Source organism: Heterodontus francisci, chromosome 9, assembly GCF_036365525.1.
Source record: "Heterodontus francisci isolate sHetFra1 chromosome 9, sHetFra1.hap1, whole genome shotgun sequence".
Lineage (NCBI taxonomy): Eukaryota > Metazoa > Chordata > Chondrichthyes > Heterodontiformes > Heterodontidae > Heterodontus > Heterodontus francisci.
This window is the reverse complement of record NC_090379.1, coordinates 62,840,763-62,865,104: the sequence shown is the minus strand read 5'-3', so window position 1 is coordinate 62,865,104 and position 24,342 is coordinate 62,840,763. Positions and strand designations below refer to the sequence as shown.

The 24,342-nt window shown below is 43.5% G+C and overlaps 1 protein-coding gene across 1 annotated transcript; it reads left to right on the top strand.

Moving 5' to 3' along the window:
• The first annotated feature begins 5,042 nt into the window (after window positions 1-5,042).
• On the top strand, window positions 5,043-9,077 carry LOC137373824 (G-protein coupled receptor 135). Its single transcript, XM_068039244.1, has one exon. The coding sequence runs from the start codon at window positions 5,429-5,431 to the stop codon at window positions 6,719-6,721; it is 1,293 nt and encodes a 430-aa protein (XP_067895345.1). The 5' UTR covers window positions 5,043-5,428; the 3' UTR covers window positions 6,722-9,077.
• The last annotated feature ends 15,265 nt before the right edge of the window (window positions 9,078-24,342 follow it).

The following is a 24,342-nucleotide window of genomic DNA, read 5'->3' as shown; positions in this document are numbered from 1 at the left end:
ATCGTCTGACTTCTATCCACCTGGAAAAGTAGTCAATAAAGATGATATATGACTTCCCACCAAACATGAATAAATCCATGCCCAGCCTTTGCCAAGGTCTGGTCGGAAATTGGGTAGTTAACAGCAGTTCGTGCTGTTCTGGCCTCTGTATCACGCATGTCTGACAGTTGTTGATCATGGTCTTAATATCCTTAGATATTCCAGGCCACCATACTGAAGATTGTGCCCTCGCTCTGCAGTTGGTTATGCCCAAACGGCCTTGGTGTAATCCACCTACGATATGGGATCTGATTGAAGTAGGAATAACAATTCTGTCATTGGAAACTAATAAGTCATCAATTATGGTAAAGTATTTCCTATACTCATGGAACGTCTTCATTGTTGTCCCTCCTGGACTTTCTTGTGGCTACCCATGTGTACAATATTGTCTAATGCGAATGCCCTCTTCATGATTCTTCTGTGTTTGTCATATTTCTCACAACTTCTGTGAGCTTGCTGGCCAACTTTGTGCTGTATGTTGTGAACAGGACTCTAGGTCACCAACGAAATTCACGTCTTCCTATGATGGATGATCTACGGTTGTCCTTGATAGCCCATTGGCTGGTGATTGGAAGGAATTGTTTACCTTTGTTTGCTTGACTTCACCTACTTTTTCAATTAACTGCAGTTCCAAGTATGCATCCATGCTCAGTAAAGAAAATTCTTGATCATGTAAGACATATAAGGTCTACCAGTTGTCTGCCTCTATGCTGAACAGTTGATTCAAGTTTGCCTTTTACTCACAGCTGTGTCCCACCTGGACCATGTACCTGTATATCTGTCAGTTGCAGGTAATGTCTCTTGGTCAGACAATATCATGTTGCTAGCCCCTGTGTCAAGTTTAAAATTCATGAGGTGTCCATTCACGTAGATGTCTGCTGTCCAGAAATCTTGGTCTGGGTTACTGATTTCTCCCAAGAGCTCTCCTGGTTCTTTCTCTTGTGGGTATTGCTGTACTTGATTCACTGCTGTTTACGTGAAGTTCTTCTGCTCTGTTCCTTTAAGCAAAGAAACTTTACTGTGGCACATCTTCTCACACTATCCAGTTTTTCCACTCTGAAAACATTCAGCTTTACTTGCTGGGCACTGCTCTCGTCTGTGGGTCTTCTTGGCTTCAGAACATTGGCAAGGTTTTCCTACTTCATGTGCCTTCCCACCTGTATGTTTGTTCTGTTCCTCAGTTTCCCTGGCTTTGTCTTAACCAGTTGGACTCCTTCTCATCCACGGTTTGTCTTCAGCTCGTAGGATATCTCTATTCTGTTTGCCAACTTTAGCCTGTCTTACAATTTGAATGGCCTTTTCCAGTGGAGGTCTTCCTTGGATTGCAACAGGTCTGACAACTATCATGATTCTGATTCTTTAATTCGCCATATTCGCAAACTTCTGCCAGTCTATAAAGGTCATTAACATAGGAGTCTACAGATTTGCCAATCATCTGTGTCTGCTGATTAAATTTGGCTCTTTCCAAGATTTTATTGGTAGGGAGCTTAAAATATTTATCAAAGGCTTGGAGTACATCTTCGAATTTATTGGTAGCCTCATTGATCCCTTGTCAAACAATTATGTCATCCACTATCACTCCTACTGAATACAAGAGTGTTCACTTGCTCCACCTCAGATTTGGCATGGAATTGAGCAGCAATTCTGAACCTGAAGAATCTTTTTCTCCATACTAGCCAATTTTGGACCGGATTGGGACCTTTTTGATTCTGGAAACTCTCAGACATTCCCAATTTTGAATCTATATTGCTTCCATTTGTTTGTTAAGCTTTGGTAGGGTGATCCCCTTTAATTTAAAATCTTTCAGACTTGGCTTGAAATGTTCACATTCTGTTCAGGGCTTTCTCGCAGTCCCTGACCTTTCCCGCGCTTTCTGACGATTACCGCGCTTTTTCTCCTTGGCAAGGCTGAGCAATGGCTGCCGACTGTACTCGCCTCCCTAATCGGTGATTTGACTAAGATCGCATTCTGCACTTGATTTTATTCCCCAGTTCGCTGTTTAAGTAAATGGCCAGTTTCACTGTCTCACCGATCCTGGATCGTCACCCGGCAAAAAGACTCAGACCCGACCACTGGATGTGCTGGAAGTACCGATGCAGAGTCCCACGCTGCTGTGGTGTGGTCTTAGGGACTGCAGAGCTCCTCATAGCCTCTTCTGCCAGTAAGTCATTTTCTTACTGTACCAGGCCAGTATTATCTTTAAATGTCTCTGTTGTTCCCCTGGTGTTTCTGCCAAAGGTAAGGAGATCTTCAAATACTCCTGGTCGCTTTCACCATTGCCACCATGTTGCGTTGTTGGGTTTATATTAGTATCATTGTAGGGCTTTCTAGAGATGGTCTTAGACTCCAGTAACTAACAACTCTATTATTTACAGTTACTGTATACACTCTCAGCAAACCATCTAAGCTAGCATCCTTCCTGCTGCGATACCTTCTTCTCAAGCCTATCTCATATGACTGTTACATCATTGCTCGTACAATGGGAAGGGTCTCTCTCACTGTCTTTGGTATTAACCCTTTCCATCCTTATACTACAAAAGGGACCGTGCACTTAAATTGCCCATGTACTGAAAAAAAATTAGGAGGGTACATTTGTTAGGACAGCAAAACATGTTACAGTGGAGATCAAAACAGACATTTAGTAATTGTAATGACGTAGAATCATAATACAATACTACATGGAAAGAGGCCATTCAGCCCATCATGCCTGTGTTGGCTCTTTGAAAAAGTTATCCATTACTCCAACTCCCCTGCTCGTCAGTTTCTTTTTAAATTTCCTTCTGAAATAGCCTATATTCCCTATACTGAGGTTGTTTGCCTTTCTGTACATGGTCTGTACTCAGTAAGTGTGAAATGTTAAATTTAGGAGGAGAAATCTCTTCACTGAGGTTTGTGAATCTTTGGAATTCTCTACCTCAGAGGGTTGTGGATGATCCATACTGCAGTCTATCATCTAAGGCTGAGATAGACAGATTTTTGGTCTCCCAGGGAATCAAGGGATCTGGGGAGTGGGTGGGAAAGTGAAGTTGAAGCAGATCAGTCACAAACATATCGGGCTGGATTTTACCAGGCCCCCCAACGTTGGGGGTCATGGACGGGGGCCCCGGATAATATGTCCAGGAGAGGCCCGCCACGGGCCTCCAAGGCGGAAAGGCTCCGTCCCATATTACCGGCAATGGCGAGGCCTCAGGGCAGCCTCCCTGCTGCTCGGTGACGGGGATCTAATTAAAATATTTAAATTTACATTAATGAAGGAATTAACACCTCGTCACGACAGCCGTCCTGCTTTGATATTCCGGCCGGTTGCCGGAACTCCCGTGCCTTCGGATCTCCGTTCGGAGCTACAAGGCGGAACACTAGTGAGGAGGGGGGAGGAGTGATGTTTCTGGGGGGCGGGGGGGGGGGGGTGGGGGGAATGGCAAAAACTAACATGATTGGTGGAGGAGATGGTGAGAAGCGGTTGAAGGTTAAAGTGAAGAACATTCGGGGGAAGGTTGGGATCAAGATTTTACTTTTTGAGGGGGGCAGAGGGCAATTTACAGATTGATTAGTTGTGGGGGAGGGGATGGTGAGAGAGGTGATTGAAACTGCTAATAAAGTTTTACATTTATTTTTTACAGACCTGTAACTTTAAAAACTTAAATGGACCTGAAGGGTTTGCAGCCCTTAAAAATGGCACTGGCACCTGCGCGATGGCGCCGGACACCATTGCCATGGACAGAGTGCCCACATCCGGTGACGTGGTGGGGGGGGCAGGCATTCCGCCCTCTCCATGTAAATGAGCCACCGGGATCCGCAGGGTAAATCCCGCAAGTGCGCCATGCCACGTGTGAAGCTCAGCAGGAAAAATCCAGCCCATTGAATGGCGGAGCAGGCTCGAGGGGCCGAATGGTCTACTCCTGCTCATATTTCTTATGTTCTTATGTTTGTAAATATAACTATTAAAAACATTGAATTGCAATTGCGTGATGACATGTTACCCTCCTAACTGATACTATAAAAATCGTTGTTAACCGCAACCAAAAACTGCATAATCTATAAATACATTCTCTCGATGTCAAAATCCAGTATTTACTTGATCAATAAAATTTATGACTGAAACATTCGAGCGTTGTCAATGGTATTAGTAATCTGCAACATTCAGTATTTTTACCTATTTCCCTTAATCGTTTCGACTTTGACTGGTTTTTAACTACGTGAAGCATTTACTGTCTAATTTACCTGTTTATGTCACATTTAAAGGAGTCAGTTTTTTCGTGTTTTAAGTTGCTTATCTTTTGCCATATATGCTTACTGGACTGTACATTCAGAGGTTGCCCTCAAGTTTCAGTTCCTAACTGAAATCCACCTTTCAAGACCCTCGCCGCACAGACGATCGTTCGTATTTAAATTGCCACACGGCACTTCAAATTACAGCGTGAAAGCCACTGAATTTCCCCAAAATGCGGCAAAGACGTTCCGGGAGTACTCTGAGAGGGCAAGTATTTGCCATGAAACACAGGCAATAGTTAACGTGATGGATGTGTTTCTGGCTGCATATTGACAAGACAGATATTGACAGCTGCCAAACCAGAAGGACTCTGGAAATGCATCATTGATTGACAAGTCTCAGACTGCTAACGACTTTTGAAATGTCCTTATATTTCAGTGTGTACATTGTTACTGTGTTACTTCTGGAACAAGAGACTTCTCACCACCCCACTAACTTGGATATAAATCGGGTTTGCGTTGATGTTGCGCAATTGCCTATTTTTGCAGGCAGTGCAGCCTCTATCCCTCCCTCCTGCACCGTACCTGCTGAGACTGATTAAAATTCACATTCACACCAACCTTCCCCATCACAGAGTCAGCAATAATAAATCATTTTAGTGCCTTGGCACTGGCTGCAAACGTCAGGCTCTCTCCAACCACCCAAAAATGCATGTAGGACGGGAACAAAAGCAAGAATAAAAGCTCAGCTGTATCCTGGTGCAATGTGCAGCTTTACTGTAGCGAGTGCCGTCTGCGTCATGGCCATGGTCATGTGATTCGCCTTTGTTTTCTCTGTCTGTGCACAGTCTGAGCTGCAGATTGCCGGAGCTCCTGCTACTTATGTAAGTTCACTTGTTATTTTATATCATGCTTCATAAACGTTAACGCTCTTTCTAACGCCGCAGGGTCACACCTGGAGGCATTGACACAGCAGTGGGGAGTGATGCATAGAAAAGCTGCAAGAGAGTGGGATGTTGGCAAGAGGGTTTCTCCACTGTAGCCTGAGCCAGAATCAGGTGCAGGAGTTAGAGGTTCTGGTCCATCTGCCATAGGAGCCGCTTCCATCGACCTTTGTGTATTGCTGCTGAGACAGAACCAGTGATGAATCCTCCATTTGGCGGAAGTATTGTTCAGACCAATGGATCTTTCTACCAGGAATCCACTGTTGAACAATCTCACGGTGACCAACAGCTCAGACATGACAGTCACCTTGTCCGCCGCAGTCAGCAGCCAATCCGGGGCCACTCAGCAGGACCGAAACAGCAGCCAGCCCGACACCAACTCCCTGCTCCCCGGCGTGGCCATGGCTGCCAAAGCTCTCATCCTCCTGCTCATCTTTCTGCTCTCCAGTCTGGGCAATTCAGCTGTGATTGTGATGATCATCAAACACCGGCAGCTGAGGACAGTGACCAACACCTTCATCATGTCCCTGTCCCTGTCTGACCTCCTCACTGCCCTGCTCTGTGTACCCTTCTCCTTCATCATGCTGTTCACCCAGGAGGGGGTCTGGATCTTTGGTGACCAGTTCTGTGTCGCCAACGGCTTCTTCAACTCTTGCTTTGGGATCATCTCCACCCTCACCATGACTCTTATCTCCTTTGATCGCTACTATGCAATCGTCCGGCAACCCCAGGAGAAGATTGGCATACGTAAGGCCACCCAGCTGTTGGCTGTCGTCTGGTTGACTGCGGTTCTTTTCTCTTTCCCTTGGTATCTCATCTCACAAGCCCAGGGTCCACAAGTTGTCCACAAGAAGGGGTTCTACCACTGCATGTACATCTTCCACTCAGGAAGCTCCCGGATGGGCACCAGTTACAGTGTAGCCGTGATCATCATCTGCTACCTTCTGCCCTTTTCCCTGATGTGTTTTTGCCACTACAACATCTGTAAGACAGTGAGGCTGTCAGAGATCCGGGTCCGCCCGGTCACCACCTACGCCCATCTACTGCGCTTCTACAGTGAGATGAGGACGGCCACTACTGTGCTGATCATGATCGTCTTCATCATCTGCTGCTGGGGCCCCTACTGTGTCATGGGCATCATTACTGCCGCTGGCGACTTGCATTTCACCCCTTTCATGGATACTGTATCCATCTGGCTGGCTTGGGCCAACGGAGCCCTCAATCCACTCATCTACGTTACCAGGAATCCCAATATCTCCATGCTCTTGGGCAGGAATAGGGAAGATGGCTACAGGACTAGAAATATAGCAGCATACTTGTCCAGCCAGAGCCACGAGGCCAGGATAAGGGACCGATATGTCAATCGACAAGGGGCCAGCAGCAGGATGTCTTCCTCCAGCCCTGCAAACGGAGACGTCGCAATGTGGGCTTGTAAAAACCCAGCTGTGCTCTTCTGCAGAGATGGACAACCTGATCCTGTGTCTGAGCTCACTGCACCCAAATCAGAGACAAGAGACACTAGCCTTTAAATTGGATTTAGTTTAGTTTAGTTTAGAGATACAGCACTGAAACAGGCCCTTCGGCCCACTGAGTCTGTGCCGACCATCAACCACCCATTTATACTAATCCTACACTATTCCCATATTCCTACCACATACCCACCTGTCCCTATATTTCCCTACCACCTACCTATACTAGGGGCAATTTATAATGGCCAATTTACCTATCAACCTGCAAGTCTTTTGGCATGTGGGAGGAAACCGGAGCACCCGGAGGAAACCGACGCAGACACAGGGAGAACTTGCAAACTCCACACAGGCAGTACCCAGAATTGAACCCGGGTCGCTGGAGCTGTGAGGCTGCGGTGCTAACCACTGCGCCGCTGTTCAATCCAGATTATTCACAATATTACGGTCTGAAGGTGGGATTTAAATTCAAAGTCTTTCTTTAAAGTGCAGAACTTAGTAGCAAGCAGTTTCTAATGCAAAACCTGTATATGATACAGTTATAGATTATATTAAAATAAACTGTAATTTGGATTTGAGGTGAATTCATTCTAAATTGTCATTTAGAATGAAAAGTACGGTTCCTGACAAAATAATCAGAAGCACAAATGAAAACTCTTTCAACTATTGTACACAGTACAATAATGAGACATAATTTTAGGAGGCTTAGTAAATGTTCTGAAATGCTGAGTGCAACAAGATTGCATTTTATGCCAACCGGTAATGGAACATAGATAATACTTGAAAAATAACCTTTCCCCCAATTCAGGAGACAACCGCATTAATTTCAGTTGTTAGGTGTTTTATTTTCTTTGATATTTTAAAAGACCATATGATAAAGTCTTTAATGTAATTGCAACAGTCTATTGTTAGTCTGCTTGGCAGTCTTATCATGAGTAGCTAAAGCGTACAGACCAAAATCAGCTCTGATTTTCAGTCTGTACTCAATTAAAGAAAAAAACTAACATTTATATAGTGCCTTTGGACGCCCTAAAGCACTTCACAACCTAATGAAATAATTTTGAAATGTAGTCACTATTCTAATGTCGGAGAAAGCAACAGCTAATTTGTGCACAGCAAGATCCCACAAACAGCAATGACCAGGTCACCTGTTTTTGGTGGTGCTAGCTGAGGGATAAGCGTTGTTCAGGACACTTCAAAATGGTGCCAGCGGATCTCTTGCATCCACTTGAAGGGGCCTCAGTTGAATCCGATTTGAAAGACAACACTTCTAACAGTGCCGCACTGATGTGTCAGCCTACATTGTTTGTTGATCTTAGCTGAGGCAGCAGGTTCACTGTGACTGGTCTCAGCAACCCTTGGTTAGAGAGAGGGATCAAACACAGCTCTTGATTGCTGTCCTTGGAACTCTGCTACATATGCGGAGGTTAGGTGAAGATAGGATCAGCTGTGATAATTTTCCCTCCTCCACCCACCCAACTGTATGTCAACATTCACCATTGAAATCCACACATCAGTAATAACCACTTCAGTAAGGTTTCAGAGGGTGATCACCACCGATGGAACCGTGCCCCAGCAAGAAGCCAATACCTTGGGAGGGAAGGAAAGAAAGCTGGTGAGAACATAACAAAAGAAAATTAGTGTCAAACCAGTAAAAAGACTGCAGGAGTCAGTTAACACTATATGACGCAATGCTGAAATGTTTGTGCCAGCACCTTGCCAATATTAGTAAGTGTACCTTCCACATTCGCTAATAATGTGCCAAAATCAAATATCTGTGCCCAAAGTGCCAAAACAATATGACAAATTTTGTTTAGAAAACAACTGGTCTGGTGGGCATACATCTGTTGAAAATCATGTATTTTCTGAGCCTTATCTACTTAGTCAACAGGGAAAGCTGGTGACTAACTAGTCAAACAGAATCTCATCAGCAGTAATGTCTAAGGTATATCTGTATTTTATATATATATATATATATATATATATATATATACTTGTAAGTGTGTTACATTTTAGAACAATTATAATCAGAATAAAATGAACACACAAAAGTTTATTTACAAAACCAATACCTTGGAGTTTATTGCTTCTACATTCTAAATTGTCCTGGTGACCTGACATTTGTTGGTTTAAATATATATTGAATCTTTGCAGTATAAGATACAGTTTCAGTCCTCAATTGCCTTTCCAAGACGGGGGTGAAAAGGAGCAAAACATTTGCCCGTGTAGCATTATAAAGCCTAATATAAATGTTTTATTCAGAATTTGCCAATATTTGTGAAAAATATTTTGTAAACAAATCAGAAATAAATTATCTTGTATTTTAATGTTGCTTTATATTCTAAGGAAATGGTGCAAGTGCCCCAGAGTGCCGAATGTTTATTGTATGGTGTCAAACAATGGAAAAATTATTTGTGTATGCCAGTACATTCTTAGTTCTGTTATTAAAGTTTTTAAAATATATTTAATGTTCACTCATAGTGTTGTCAATGTGTATCATCAGGGCAAGGTTGCTACACAGTAATATTAAAAGGTATTCAGTAAAAGGAAATGACACTTTATTCATAAATTAACAATCTGCAATTATTTGATTTGCTACAGCTGGCCACATCAGTACAAAAGCATGGTTTAAAATAGGGCAACCTAGATGAGCTCAGTTAAATAAATGGCAGAAATAACATTTATTTATGTTTGGTTTAAATTATACACTCAATAGGTAATTGTCTATTGCAATTGTCTATTGCCGACCATCAACCACCCATTTATACTAATCCTACACTAATCCCATATTCCTACCAAACATCCCCACCTGTCCCTATATTTCCCTACCACCTACCTATACTAGTGACAATTTATAATGGCCAATTTACCTATCAACCTGCAAGTCTTTTGGCTTGTGGGAGGAAACCGGAGCACCCGGAGAAAACCCACGCAGACACAGGGAGAACTTGCAAACTCCAGTATTAGCTTTCTGAGTTCAAACTGTTTGTACAGTTCAGAAAAACCCAGGTTGCCAAGTAGGTTAGTCATGTGACTAGCTGGTCTGACCACATCTTGGATTGTGTCACCTCAGCAGTCTCTGGAACGCACCTCTTCACACAATCCCTGGTGATCAAGGTCCATTATGGGTTGAATGTGTTAGGGAATGGTCCTTTGTCCTTCCAATCACCGTCTGTTGATATGCAAATGTCTCTTCCAGCCACGGCTGATCTGATTAACAAGTCCTTTCTTCACTCGAGTAACAGTTTAAAATCAATGTTCATGACAAAATTAATGTGCCTCATTCTTGGCAGGTGGGGGCCTAGCATGACAATATAAAATGTTCAGAAAAGGTAGACATGGAAAAAAGGGAGGTGGGGTGGCAGTACTGATTAAGAAAGACATTGTGGTGTTGGGAAGAATAAAGGTCCTTGAGGGAGCAAGAATAGAATCCATTCGGTAGGGTATGATCATGCTACTAAGGATATTCTACAGGCCTCCAAATTGTGAGAGAGAGATAGAGGAACAAATCTGTAGGAAAACTCACAGAGATGTACAAGAACTATAGAGTGGTGATATTGGGGGCATTTTAATTACCCAAATATCGATTAAGATAATGTTAGAGTAAAGGGGAAGGAGTTTCTGAAATGTGTTCAGGAGAACTTTCTTGATCAGTATGTTCTCGGCCCAACTAGAAAAGAGGCATTGCTGGATCTGGTGCTGGGAAATGAGGTGTGGGCCAAGTGTCTGTGGGGGCGCATTTGGGTAAGAGTGATCATCGCATCATAAGGTCTGGACTTGTAATGCAGAAAGACAAGGAACAATATAAGGTAAAATGTTTTAGATTGGAAGAGGGCTAATTTCAATGCTACGATAAGGAATCTAGCCAGGGTAAAAGGACACCAAGCACTGACAGGAAAAACTGAATCGGAACAATGGGTTTTCTTTAAAGAAGAGATGCTTCCGGTACAGGCTAGGTACATTCCAACAAGGGTGAAAGGTAGAGAAACCAAAAACAGGACTCCTTGGATGAGGAGGAAAGATAGAGATTATGATGAAAGCAAAAAAAAAGAGTTGTATGATGCATGTCAGCTGAATTCTTCAAGTGAGAACCAAGCCAAATACAATAGGTTGAGAGGGGAGGTGAAGAGGAAAATAAGACTGGCAAAGAGAGAATATGAGAATAGAATGCCAATCAACATAAAAGGGAACCCAAAAATCTTCTGCCAGCATGTAAATAAGCGGGTAGTAAGAGGTGGAGTGGGATCTATTAGGGACAGAGGGTGATTTCGGGCAAGGCTAGAAAACCGAATGAGTACTTTGTATCACTGTTTATTAAGGAAGAGAATGCTGACTAAGTATCAATAGAAGCAATGATTAGGGTAAAAATTGAGAGGGAGGACGTACTGGAAAGGCTGGCTTTGCTTAGGATCGATAAGTCACCTGGTCTGGACAGCTTGCATCCCAGGTTGATAAAGGCAGTTGGGGTGGAGATAGCAGAAGGGCTTGCATTAATCTTCTAATCTTCCCTAAATATGGGGGGTGTGCCAGAGGATTGGCAAATGTGACACCCTTATTTAAGAAGGGTATAAGGACAGTTCTAGCAACTACAGACCAGTTAGTTTAGCATCAGTGGTGGGTAAGGTTTTAGAAACAATAATCAGGGAAATAAATCAACAGGCACTTGGAGAGGTTTGAGTTAATTAAGGATAGCCAGCATGGATTTATAAAAGGCAGATCATGTTTGACTAATGCAATTGAAATTTTTGATGAAGTAACGGAGAAGGTTGATGAGGAGAGTGCAGTGGATGTTACCTATATGGGTTTGAAGAAAGCGTTTGATAAAGTACCACATAAAAGGCTGTTTAACAAAATTGAGGCTCATGGAATAGGAGGGTCAATGTCCAACTGGATAAAAAAGATGGCTTAAAGGCAGAAAACAGCGAGTTGTGGCAAATAGTTACTTTTCAGACTGAAGAATGGTAGACAGTGGTTTTCCCTGCGAGTCAGTACTAGAACTACTGCTTTTTTTTTTGCTTATATATAAATGACTTGGATCTTGGTATATAGAGCAGAATTTCAAAATTTGCCATTGATACCAAACTTGGAGGAATGGCAAACAGTGAGAATGATATGAATTGCCTAAAACAGGACAGATAGACTAGCAGAATGGGCAGGCAAGTGGCGGATGGAATTTAATACAGAGAAGTGTGAGGTGCTGCATTTTGGCAGAAGGGATAGGGCGAAGCAATATAGACTTAATGACACAATTCTGAAGAGTGTGCAGGTACAGAAGGACCTGGGGGTTCATGTGCATCGATTGTTGAAGGTGGCAGGACATATTGAGAGAGTAGTTAGCAAAGCATATGGGATCTTGGGCTTCATAAATAGAGGCATAGAGTACAAAAGCAGGGAAGCCATGCTGAACTTTTATAATGTTCTGGTTAGGCCCCGACTAGGATATTGGCTCCAGTTCTGGGCACCACACTTTCGTAAGGATGTGAGGGTCCTTGAGATGATGCAAAGGAGATTTACCAGAATGGTTCCAGGGATGGAGGATTTTAGTTACAAGGTTAGGTTGGAAAAGCTGGGGTTGTTCTCCCTGGAGCAAATGGGAATGAGGGGAGATTTGAAAGAGGTGTACAAGATTATGACAGACTTACATAAGTTGGACAAGGAAAAATTGTTCCCATTAACATTTGGTACAAGGACTAGGGGTACACAGATTGAAGGTTTTGGGCAAGAGATGCTGAGAGAAAGTGAGGAAGAACTTTTTTTACGCAGTAATTGGTAATGACCTGGAACTCGCTGTCTACAGGGTTGTTGGAAGCGCAATTAATGATTTCAAAGGAAAATTGGATGGGCCCTTGAAGGAAATAAACTTGCAGGGCTATGGGAATTGAGCAGGGGAGTGGGACTAACTGGATTGCTCTGCGAAGAGTCGGCATGGACTCAATGGGCTTAATGACTGCCTCCTGTGCTGCAAATGACTTTATGGCCGGAATTTTACGCCCCCCAAAAGAGCGGGCTGGCGGCGGGGCAGGCATAAAACGGTGTGGGAGACTAGGAGGGGTGTCTTCCCAACCTGCTCCTGCTTCCACTGCAAATTTACGCAGGGCAGCGGTGGCAAGAAATGGCCCGCCTGCTCATGGCCCTTAAGTGGCCAAGTAACAGCCACCTAAGGGCCTCCACCCGCCGCCGCCACAGATATTTTACCCATAGCTGGCGGGTAGCTGAGGCCTCAGAAAGCCCTCCTGATGCAACTAGGCAGCCTTTTTGAGGGCTGGGGGGGCCCTCCTGATCTGGCAGAGTTTTTGAGGGCTGGGTGGGGGGGGTCCCTCCTGACCAGGCACCCTGTGCCCCACGGAGGGCTGCCCTTGAAGCCCCAACTGCCCCCAGTGCACAACATGCCCCCTGCCCCCTCTTACCGACCCCCCTTGCCTCGCTGGGGCCTGATCAAATGTCCCCGGCAAGGTCCTAAAAACTTACCTTTTTACCGGGGCCAGAAGTCCCAGCACTGGCCACTGCTGCGGGTGGTGTTGCTGGGACTAAGAGCTGCCAGCCCGCTGATCGACTGGCAGCTCCATTAGGCAGGACATCATGCCTCAAGGAGGTGGAAGTCTCACCCAAGACCAATTAAGGGCCTGGGGAGCGTAAAATACGGTCTGGCTCCCCAGGCCTGGCGAAGGTGGGCTCCCAACCAACCTTATGACCAGTGAACAGGGCCCTCCCGCCCAACAAAAAATTCCGGCCTAAGACTCTAAGAGAGCCAGTATTATGATATCTAAGTTATTTTGTTGTACATGATCGGAGGGTGCTCAGAACTAAGACACAGAAATAATAATGTTGTTTCCTCAGCACTGAGCCTCTCCCCAACCCCTTCACTGAAGATCTCACAAAACCCACCTGTTTAAAATGCTGGGGTTAAAACTCTTATGTTCTTTCAGATCTTTTCTGCAATGGTTACTTAAATAGGGCAAATTAAATTATTCCAAGTGAGTCTCTTTCTTTAATATGAAATGTGGAATGTACATAGTTTAAAGCAATACAGTCTACAAATAAATTGAAATCAAAGAAATTATATATTAACTAGATAGTACTTCATAAGTAGCTGCTACCCCAAATTACAAAGCAAGGTGTTTTCTTTACTTATTAAAATGCCGGAAAACCTCACACCATACTATACGTTACTCAGTCCTCTTTGATGGTGAAATCTTTGCGGTTAAAAGTCCCAAACTCCTCCCAGCTACAATGGGTTGGATCTCCCAGATCTTTTTAAAATCAATGTCCAGTGAATATAATGGCTATGGTAAATTATCAGTAAACAGCCCTTGCTGATAATCAGGACTGCAGAATATCAAAAGATGTGTGAAGTTAGTGTTTCATTTTTTTGTCATATAAACATTTTGAACAATTATTTCAACTTGAACAGCATGGCCCAGATTTTGGGTTGAGAATAACTGTGAGGCTAATAGTGCTCACCATTATAATGGAGTAAATTGGACAACAACTTCCAGAATATGCATATGTACAGTATTATGAACGCTGGACTTTGTAACATGATTATGTTTTTAAAATTGTGATATTTAAAAGCTTAAGATGGCATTCGGAAGGTCAGGTGACCTCACATCCACTCTGCTAAAAGTCAAGGCAGAAATCTTGGTTACCAGGACAACAGAAAATACAGATCAGTGAGTTTTATTTTGACAAAGCAGAGACTGCAGCTTAAGAACAATGGGGTTCTAGCCTCCCAGACATTTGAGTTGCAAACAAGGAGTCAGTGATTCTGAAGATGCAAATGTACCAGGCAGCTGTTGATATCTGGGAACAATGGGAAGACTGGGTAGCTCTGTAAAACCAGACTTCTGGACTTTGCATATTGGAAAAAGGACAATAAGCTATTGACTTCTGAGTCCAGATAAATTTAACAGATTTTCTGAAGGCAGCGAGAGCAGTCAGTAAGAGAAGAAACCAGCAGTTGCGGCTTTGAGAGAGATAGAGGGAACACCTGCTCTCGGAAGCCTGAGACAGCGAATGGCTGCGAAGACTTTAATCTGTCCTGAAAGCGGAAATTTACAGAGAAGTAGAAGACAAGCAGGATCACCAGAAATCATCTTATTCACATTCACAGATGTTCAGGTCGGAAATGCTCAGAGAAGTGAGCGAAGAGGGCATTAATTTTGAAAAGGTCTGGAGATCCAACCCATTGCAACTGGGAGGAGTTTGGGACTTTTAACTGCAAATATTTCACTATCAAAGAGGACTGTGTAACGTGTAAGTGTGGTGTGAGGTTTACAGGTATTTTAATAAGTAAAGAAAACACCTTTCTTTGTAAGTATCTGTAAGAATACCATCTAGTTAATGTGGATTTCTTTTTTAGTTTTGATATATTAGTCTTTAAAACGTGAATTCTTGTGTAATTCTTTAAATTGGTCTGGGGGTTCATAGCTTGTATTTTTAACATTAATAGTCTCACTGAGGTCATAACAAATTGGGGGCTCATATGAGATATGATTTCCGAGGATGTAAAACGGGTACATTGGAATTTTCTAGCATTTAAATTAACAAGATTTCACAATTTTGCTATAATCATGGGAAAAGTCTGCATGCCTACTTTTAATGCTTAAACTATTGTAGAGAGAGATTTGGCTTAATCATTTAATACAGTTAATAGTGAATGTGTTAATGGCTGTAGCAGAGCAAGTGGGGTTTGAAATCAAAAGCTAAAAAGGCAGAAATTATTGAAATGTCGTCTCAGCATTTTAACCATGAGGAAGAAATGGGTGATCTCGATAGCTCTCCAATTGCGTTAACTAGAATTCAGTTACAAATAAGGCAACTCGAACTCGAAAAAGAAGAGAAAAGGCAAGAGAAGAAAGGGAAAAAGAGAAAGGGACAGACAATTACCATTCGCAATGAGAAAGCTTGAATTTGAAGAGAAAGACAAAGAATGTCACAAAAACATAAGAAAACAGGAAATTTACACTGGACAGAGAAAAACCTAGATTACATGAGCAGGGAGAGGCAGGAAGGTTGCAGGATGAATCGATTTAGCTCCTGGTTTTGATTTGGTAAAGAATATTCACTTGGTGCCTCCATTTAGTGAGGAAGGAGTTGAACTGTATTTTGTGTCCCTTGCAAATATTGCTACGAAGTTGCAATGGCGAAGGAAAGTTGAACACATTTATTGCAAATTGTGTTAGTGGGAAAAGCATTAGAGGTATATTCAAAGTGCAGTTCAATGCTTATGAGTTAGTACCAGAGGCTTACAGGCAAAAATTCAGGAATTTAAGAAAGGTTTCTGTGGCCGCAGTCATGAGTATAGGATGCTGTGCTGCCTCCCTGGTGCCAAGGTCAAGGATGTCATTGAGCGGCTGCGGAACATCCTGAAGGGGGAGGGTGCACAGCCAGCAGTCGCGGTCCATGTTGATAGCAATGACATAGGTAGAAAGAGAAATGTGGTCCTGCAGAAAGAATTTACTGAGCTAGGTAAGAAATTAGCAAGCAGGACCTCAAAATTAGTAATCTCTGGATTACTCCCAGTGCCACGTGCAAGTGAGTACACAAATAAAAGGATAAGATAGATGAATGCGTGGCTGGAAAATTGGTGCAGGAGGGAGGGCTTTAGATTCTTGGGACATTGGGACCGGCTCTGAGGGAGATGGTACTTGTACAAAGCCGGGACTGAGTTCCTTGTGGGACCTTTTGCTGGTGCTGTTGGGGAGAATGTAAACTAGTTTGGCAGGGAATGGGGACCTGAGGGTAGTGTTATGATCAGGTGAGAAGGTCTCGGGGTTTCCTCTCAGCCTTTGCTTGGTTTAACTGTAATTTTTTTAAAACAGCGTGTTTTAGCTCCCGGTTACTGACTACGAATATGCGACACGACCACGCTAGCATACATATGCGATAAACACGTACACAGAGAAAGAGAAAAGTAGAAAAGAAAAAAGGAGAAAAGTTTGAGGCAATAGATGGGTTTATATTTTACTGTCCTTTTGAGTTTGCTGTGAAGTCTTTGGTTGCCAGTCAGACATGCAATTCGTTGGGGCCCAGTGCACGCTTCAACTTGTTTCGAGATCGGAGTCTTTTCACTTTTGAAGTTTATATGTCTTCCGTGGGTCTGGTGGCTTGGGAGAAAGTGAGAGAGAGAGACAGCCAGGCGAGAGACTTGCTTGTTTCAGCTTTAGTTTCAAACTGCCTCCTCAATTCAAACAGTCCTGTGGCTAGCTCAAAAGACTTGGGCCAGCTGGTTTAACCAGTCCTGGCTCTGTGGATTGTATCATCTTAGCAGGGCCTGGAAGGTGCTTCCTTGCCTTCAATGGCTGGTGATCAAAATTCATTTGGGTTAATTGGAACAGCGAATAGTCCTTTGTCTCCACAGCACTGTCTGTTCGTATGCAAATGTTTTTCCAGCCAAGTGTCTGGTGATTTTTTTTTAACAAGTCCTTTCTTCACTCCAGCAAGTTTAAAATAAATGCTAATATGACAAAATGAATATGCCTCATTCTTGGCAGGTGGGGGTCTGCATGACAGTAAGCTCAGTTGGGACAAAATCAGAAATGAAAATGGAAGGCAAAAAATTAATGGATGAGTCTGGAAGACGGAGGAAACAAAGGTTAGAATTTTTTTTTTAAGAGTTTGTCAGGCTCAAGAGTATCTACTTCAAAGCAAGTAGTATAGCAAATAAAGCAGATGAGCTGAGGGCACAGATAGACACGTGGCAGTATGATAGCTATTACAGAATCATGGCTTAAGGAGGGACAGGAATGGCAGCTCAACGTTCCTGGTTACGGGGTTTTCAGATGCGATGGGGGATAAGAAAGGAGGGGGAGCAGCAATTTTGGTCAAAGAAACAATTACAGCTGTGAGGAGGGATGATATGTCAGAAGGATCATGAGGCCATATGGATCGAGCTAAGGAACAAAAAAGGGGCAATCACACTGCTGGGAATGTACAATAGACTCCCAAACACAGGGAGATAGAAGAGCAGATATGTAGGCAAATCTCTAAGAAGTGCAAAAACAATAGGGCAGTAAGAGAATTACCCCAATATTAACTGGGATAGTTTTAGTGTGAAAGGAATTGAGAGAGCAGAATTCTTGAAGTGCGTTCAGGAGATTATTTTGGTCAATATGTAGCAAGTCCAAGAGAGGGTGCAGTTTTCAACTTTGTTTTAGGAAATGAAGCCGCGCAAGTGGAAGGAGTGGCAATGGGAGAGCATTTTTGGTGGTAGTGATCATAATTCCATTTTAACATAATTATGGAAAAGGACAAGAATAGAACAGGAGTGAGAGTTCTCAATTGGGGCAAGGCAAATTTTACTAAGCTGAGGAGTGATTTAGCAAAAGTGGACTGGAAGCAGCTGCTTGAAGGTAAATCAGTGTCAGAAGAAAAGGAGAGATTCAAGCGGTTCCGAGTAAACATGTTCCCACAAAGAAAAAGGGTGGAATGGCCAAATCTAGAGCCCCTTGGATGTCAAGGAGCTTACAGGGTAAGAAGGCAGAAAAGGAAAACCGAGAGGACGGGTTGCATCTGAACTGGAGGGGCACCAATATCCTGGGCGGGAGGTTTGCTAGAGCTCTTCGGGAGGGTTTAAACTAGTTTGGCAGGGGGATGGGAACCGGAGCCACGGATCAGTGGATGGGGTAGCTGTTGAACAGGTAGATACCGAGTGCAGAGAGTCTGTGAGGAAGGTTAGACAGTTGACAGGGCAAAGTTGCAGCCAGTATGATGGGTTGAAGTGTGTCTATTTTAACGCAAGAAGTGTCAGGAATAAGGGTAATGAACTTAGAGCATGGATCAGTACTTGGAGCTACGATGTTGTGGCCATTACGGAGACGTGGATATCACAGGGGCAGGAATGGATGTTGGATGTTCCGGGGTTTAGATGCTTCAAAAGGAATAGGGAGAGAGGTAAAAGAGGTGGGGGAGTGGCATTGTTAATCAGGGATAGTATCACAGCTGTAGAAAGGGAGGTCGTCGAGAAGGGTTTGTCTACTGAGTCATTATGGGTGGAAGTCAGAAACAGGAAAGGAGCAGTCACTTTATTGGGAGTTTTCTATAGACCCCCCAATAGCAACAGAGACATGGAGGAACAGATTGGGAGGCAGATTTTGGAAAGGTGCAGAAGTAACAGGGTTGTTGTCATGGGTGACTTCAACTTCCCTAATATTGATCGGAACCTCCTTAGTGCAAATAGTTTGGATGGAGCAGTTTTTGTCAGTTGTGTCCAGGAAGGTTTCCTGACTCAATATGTAGATAGGCCGACTAGAGGGGAGAATATGTTGGACTTGGTGCTTGGCAACGAACCAGGCCAGGTGGCAGATCTCTCGGTGGGAGAGCATTTCGGTGATAGTGATCACAACTTTACTATAGTCATGGAGAGGGACAGGAGCAGACGGGATGGGAAAATATTTAATTGGGGGAGGGGGAATTACAATGCTATTAGGCAGGAACTGGGGAGCATAAATTGGGAACAGATGTTCTCAGGGAAATGCACGACAGAAATGTGGAGGTTGTTTAGGGAGCACTTGCTGCGACTGCTGGATAGGTTTGTCCCGATGAGGCAGGGAAGTGATGGTAGGGTGAAGGAACCTTGGATGACAAGAGATGTGGAACAGCTAGTCAAGAGGAAGAAGGAAGCTTATTTAAGATTGAGGAAGCAAGGATCAGACAGGGCTCTAGAGGGTTACAAGGTAGCCAGGAAGGAACTGAAGAATGGACTTAGGAAAGCTAGAAGGGGACATGAAAAAGTCTTGGCGGGTAGGATTAAAGAAAGTCCCAAGGCGTTCTACACTTATGTGAGGAACAAGAGGATGGTCAGAGTGAGGGTAGGGCCGATCAGGGATAGCGGAGGGAACTTGTGCCTGGAGTCGGAGGAGGTAGGGGAGGTCCTAAATGAATACTTTGCTTCAGTATTCACTAGTGAGAGGGACCTGATCGTTTGTGTGGACAGCGTGCAACAGGCTGATATGCTCGAACAGGTTGATGTTAAGAGGGAGGATGTGCTGGAAATTTTGAAAGACATGAGGACAGATAAGTCCCCGGGGCCAGACGGGATATACCCAAGGATATTACGGGAAGTGAGGGAAGAGATTGCCGCACCTTTGGCGATGATCTTTGCATCCTCACTGTCCACTGGAGTAGTACCAGATGATTGGAGGGAGGCAAATGTTATTCCCTTGTTCAAGAAAGGGAATAGGGATAACCCTGGGAATTATAGACCAGTCAGTCTTACGTCGGTAGTGGGCAAATTATTGGAGAGGATTCTGAGAGACAGGATTTATGATTATTTGGAAAAGTATAGTTTGATTAGAGACAGTCAGCATGGCTTTGTGAGGGGCAGGTCATGCCTCACAAGCCTTATTGAATTCTTTGAGGATGTGACAAAACACATTGATGAAGGAAGAGCAGTGGATGTGGTGTATATGGATTTTAGCAAGGTGTTTGATAAGGTTCCCCATGGTAGGCTCATTCAGAAAGTAAGGAGGCATGGGATACAGGGAAAGTTGGCTGTCTGGATACAGAATTGGCTGGCCCATAGAAGACAGAGGGTGGTAGTAGATGGAAAGTATTCAGCATGGAGCTTGGTGCCCAGTTGTGTTCCACAAGGATCTGTTCTGGGACCTCTGCTCTTTGTGATTTTTATAAATGACTTGGATGAGGAAGTGGAAGGCTGGGTCAGCAAGTTTGCTGATGACACGAAGGTTGCTGGAGTTGTGGATAGTGTGGAAGGCTGTTGTAGGTTGCAACGGGACATTGACAGGATGCAGAGCTGGGCTGAGTAGTGGCAGATGGAGTTCAACCTGGAAAAGTATGAAGTGATTCATTTTGGAAGGTCGAATTTGAATGCGGAATACAGGCTTAAAGACAGGATTCTTGGTAGTGTGGAGGAACAGAGAGATCTTGGGGTCCGTGTCCATAGATCGCTCAAAGTTGCCACCCAAGTTGATAGGGTTGTTAAGAAGGCATATGGTGTGTTGGCTTTCATTAACAGGGGGATTGAGTTTAAGAGCCGCGAGGTTATGCTGCAGCTCTATAAGGCCCTGGTTCGACCACACTTGGAATATTGTGTTCAGTTCTGGTCGCCTCATTATAGGAAGGATGTGGAAGCTTTAGAGAGGGTGCAGAGGAGATTTACCAGGATGCTTCCTGGACTGGAGGGCATGTCCTACGAAGAAAGATTGAGGGAGCTAGGGTTTTTCTCATTGGAGCGAAGAAGGATGAGAGGTGACTTGATAGAGGGGTACAAGATGATGAGAGGCATAGATAGAGTGGATAGTCCGAGACTTTTTCCCAGGGTGGAAAGGGCTATCACCAGGGGGCATAATTTTAAGGTGATTGGAGGAAGGTTTAGGGGAGATGTCAGAGGTAGGTTCTTTACACAGAGAGTGGTGGGTGCGTGGAATGCACTGCCAGCGGTGGTAGTAGAAGCAGATACATTAGGGGCATTTAAGCGACTCTTGGAGAGGTACATGGATGATAGTAGAATGAAGGGTAGGTAGTTAGTTTGATCTTAGAGTAGGTTAAAGGTTCAGCACAACATCGTGGGCCGAAGGGCCTGTACTGTGCTATACTGTTCTATGAGAGGAGTGTAGAAAGTGAGGGGTGAAATCAAAAAGGAAATTAGGAAAGGTAAGAGAGGGCATTAAAGAATATTGGCAAGCAAAATCAAGATGAACCCAAAGATATTTTATCAATACATTAAGAGTAAGAGGATAACTGAAGAAAGAGTAGGGCTCATAAAAGACCAATAAGGTAATCGATGTGTAGAGGTGGAAGATGTTGGTATTGTTCTTAATGAATGGTTTGCGTCTGTCTTCACAAAAGAGGAGGATGATGCAGATGTTGCAGTTAAGGAAGAGAGGTGTGAAGTATTGGATGTGATCAGTATAGGGAGAGAGGAAGTATGAATGGGATTAGCATCCTTGAAATTTGATAAATCACCAGGACCGGATGAAATATACCCCAGGCTGTGAAAAGAAGCAAGAGAGGAAATAGCAGAAGCTCTGAACATCCTTTCCCAGTCCTCACTAGATACAGATGTGGTACCGGAGGATTGGAAGACTGCTAACGTTGTACCTCTGTTTAAAAGGGAGCAAGGGATAGACTGAATAATAACAGGCCAGTCAGTATAACCTAAGTAGTGGGAAAAATATTGGAATCAATTCGGTGAGACAGGATAAATTGTCACAGATTAATAAAGGATAGTCAGCATGGATTTGTTAAGGGAAGATCTTGTCTGACCAACTTGATCAAATTTTATGAAGAGGTAACAAAGAAGATAGATGAGGGTCTTGCAGTTGATATGGTCTACATGGATTGAAGCAAGGCTTTTGACAAGGTCCCACATGGCAGACTGGTTAAAAAAAATAAAAGCCCATGGGATCCAGGGAAATGCAACAAAGTTGATTAAGATTTGGCTCAGTGGTAGGAAACAGGATAATTGTTGACCGGTGTTTTTGTGACTGGAAGGCTATTTCCAGTGATGTTCTGCAGGGCTCAGTATTGCATCCCCAGCTTTTTGTGGTATATAGTAACGATTTGAACGTAAATGTAGCGGCCATGATCAAGAAGTTTGCAAACGACACAAAGATTGGCCGTGTGGTTGATAGCGAAGAGGATAGCTGCAGACTGCAGGAAGATATCAATGGACTGGTCAGGTGGACAGAAAAGTAGCAAATGGAATTCAACCTGGAGAAGTGTGAAGTGATGCATTTGGGGAGGTCAAACAAGGCAAAGGAATACACGATTAATGGGAGAATGCTGAGAGGTGTAGAGGAAGTGAGGGACCTTGGAGTGAATGGCCACAGATCCCTGAAGGTAGGACAGATCGACAAGGTGGTTAAGAAGACATATGGAATTCTTTCCTTTATTAGCCTAGGTATAAAATATAAGAGCAGGGAGGTTATGCTGGAACTGTATAAATCATTGGTTAGGCCACAACTTGAGTACTGTGTGAAGTTCTGGTCACCTCATTACAGAAAGGATGTAATTGCACTAGAGAGGGTACAGTGGATAATTACGAGGATGTTGCTGGGACTGGAAAATGGTAGCTATGAGGAAAGATTGGATAGGCTGGAGTTGTTCTCCTTGGAATAGAGAAGGCTGAGGGGAGATCTGATTGAAATGTACAAAATTGTGAGGGGCCTGGATTGAGTAGATGTGAAGGGCCTATTTACATTAGCAGAGAGGTCAGTGATGAGGGGGCAGAGATTTAAAGTGATTGTTAGAAAGATTAGAGGGGAGATGAGGAAAAAAATTTCACCCGGAGGGTGGTGCCATCTAGAACTCACAGCCTGAAAGAGTAGTAGAGGCAGAAACCCTCAATTCATTTGAAAGTGCCTCGATATGCACCTCGAGTGCCGTAACCTGCAGGGCTACAGACTAAATGCAGGAAGGTGGGATTAGATTTGATAGCTCATTTATTGGCTGGCGCAGACACAATGAGCCAAGTGGCCTCTGTCTGTGCCTTAAACGTTCTATGATTCTATGAAACAGGGCTAGACATTTATGGAATTTGCTTGAAGAAGGGAATGATATTTGACCTTTGGTATCCATAAAGATTGAACAAGACTTTGAAAACCTTGAGGAAGTAATCCTAATGGAGGAATGTAAAGGTAGAATCCCTTTGGGAATAAGATCCCACCTGAAAGAAAATAAAGCTGGTAAAATGGCAGACGATAATGAATTGTACCACAAAGGCAGTAGATACATGCCCCAGTTTGGAAACTTTCAGAGAAGTTGCAAAGATGGGATGGTGGATAAGGAGATGTATCATGCTAGGCCCCCACCTGTCAAGAATGAGGCATATTAATTTTTTCATGAACTTTGATATTAAACTGTTACTGGAGTGAAGAAAGGACTTGTTAAACAGATCAGCCGTGGCTGGAAAAGATATTTGCATATTAACAGACGGTGATTGGAAGGACAAAGGACCATTCCCTGACACATTCAACCAACAATGGACCTTGATCACCAGGGTTTGTGTGTAAGAGGAACATTCCAGAGACTGTTAAGGTGACACAATCCAAGAGGTGGTCAGACCAGTTAGTGTCACATGACTAGCCTGCTTGGAAACCTGGGTTTTTCTGAATTGTACAAACAGTTTGAACCCAGAGTGTCTGTTTGCTCCTGGACTGAGAAGATCTCGTCTGTCTGCTCCCATCTCTTTCTCAGGAACTCCAAATCCACTGAAGACACATGAACCACAAGAGAGAAAAGTCTCCTATATCGAACAAGGTTTAAGAAGAATATTGGGCCCCAATGAAAAGCAAGATCTACCTACAATCAAGGACTCTACAGTGAGCTCGAAGAACCGTAACAAAAACTCTTCAGATATTGCCTCAATCTTTTCCACTTTATTTTTCTTCTGCTCTTTTCTGTCTCTATTTGCATGTGTGTATCGCATATGCATGCTAGCGTGGGCGTGTCGTGTATCCGAATTAGAGTTTAAGTTTAATAAATTTCTACCTTTCTTCTTTAAACCTGAGAAAACCTGTTTGTGCTTATTTTTTTAAGGTTTCTTTGCCTTATAATTGGAAAGCGGTGAACAAGGATTCACCAAGGGGGAGCTAAAAATACGGTGTGTTTAAAATTAAACCTTGTAAGGTTTAAACCTTGTAAAACCACAGTAAGACCAGGTGAAGGCTGAGAGGGACCCCTAGACACCTTTCTCACCTGGTCGTAACAGATGAGATTCAGTT

Excerpts from the sequence above, each read along its gene's own strand:
- LOC137373824 (XM_068039244.1), top strand. The coding sequence starts at position 5,429 with ATGGATCTTTCTACCAGGAATCCACTGTTGAACAATCTCACGGTGACC.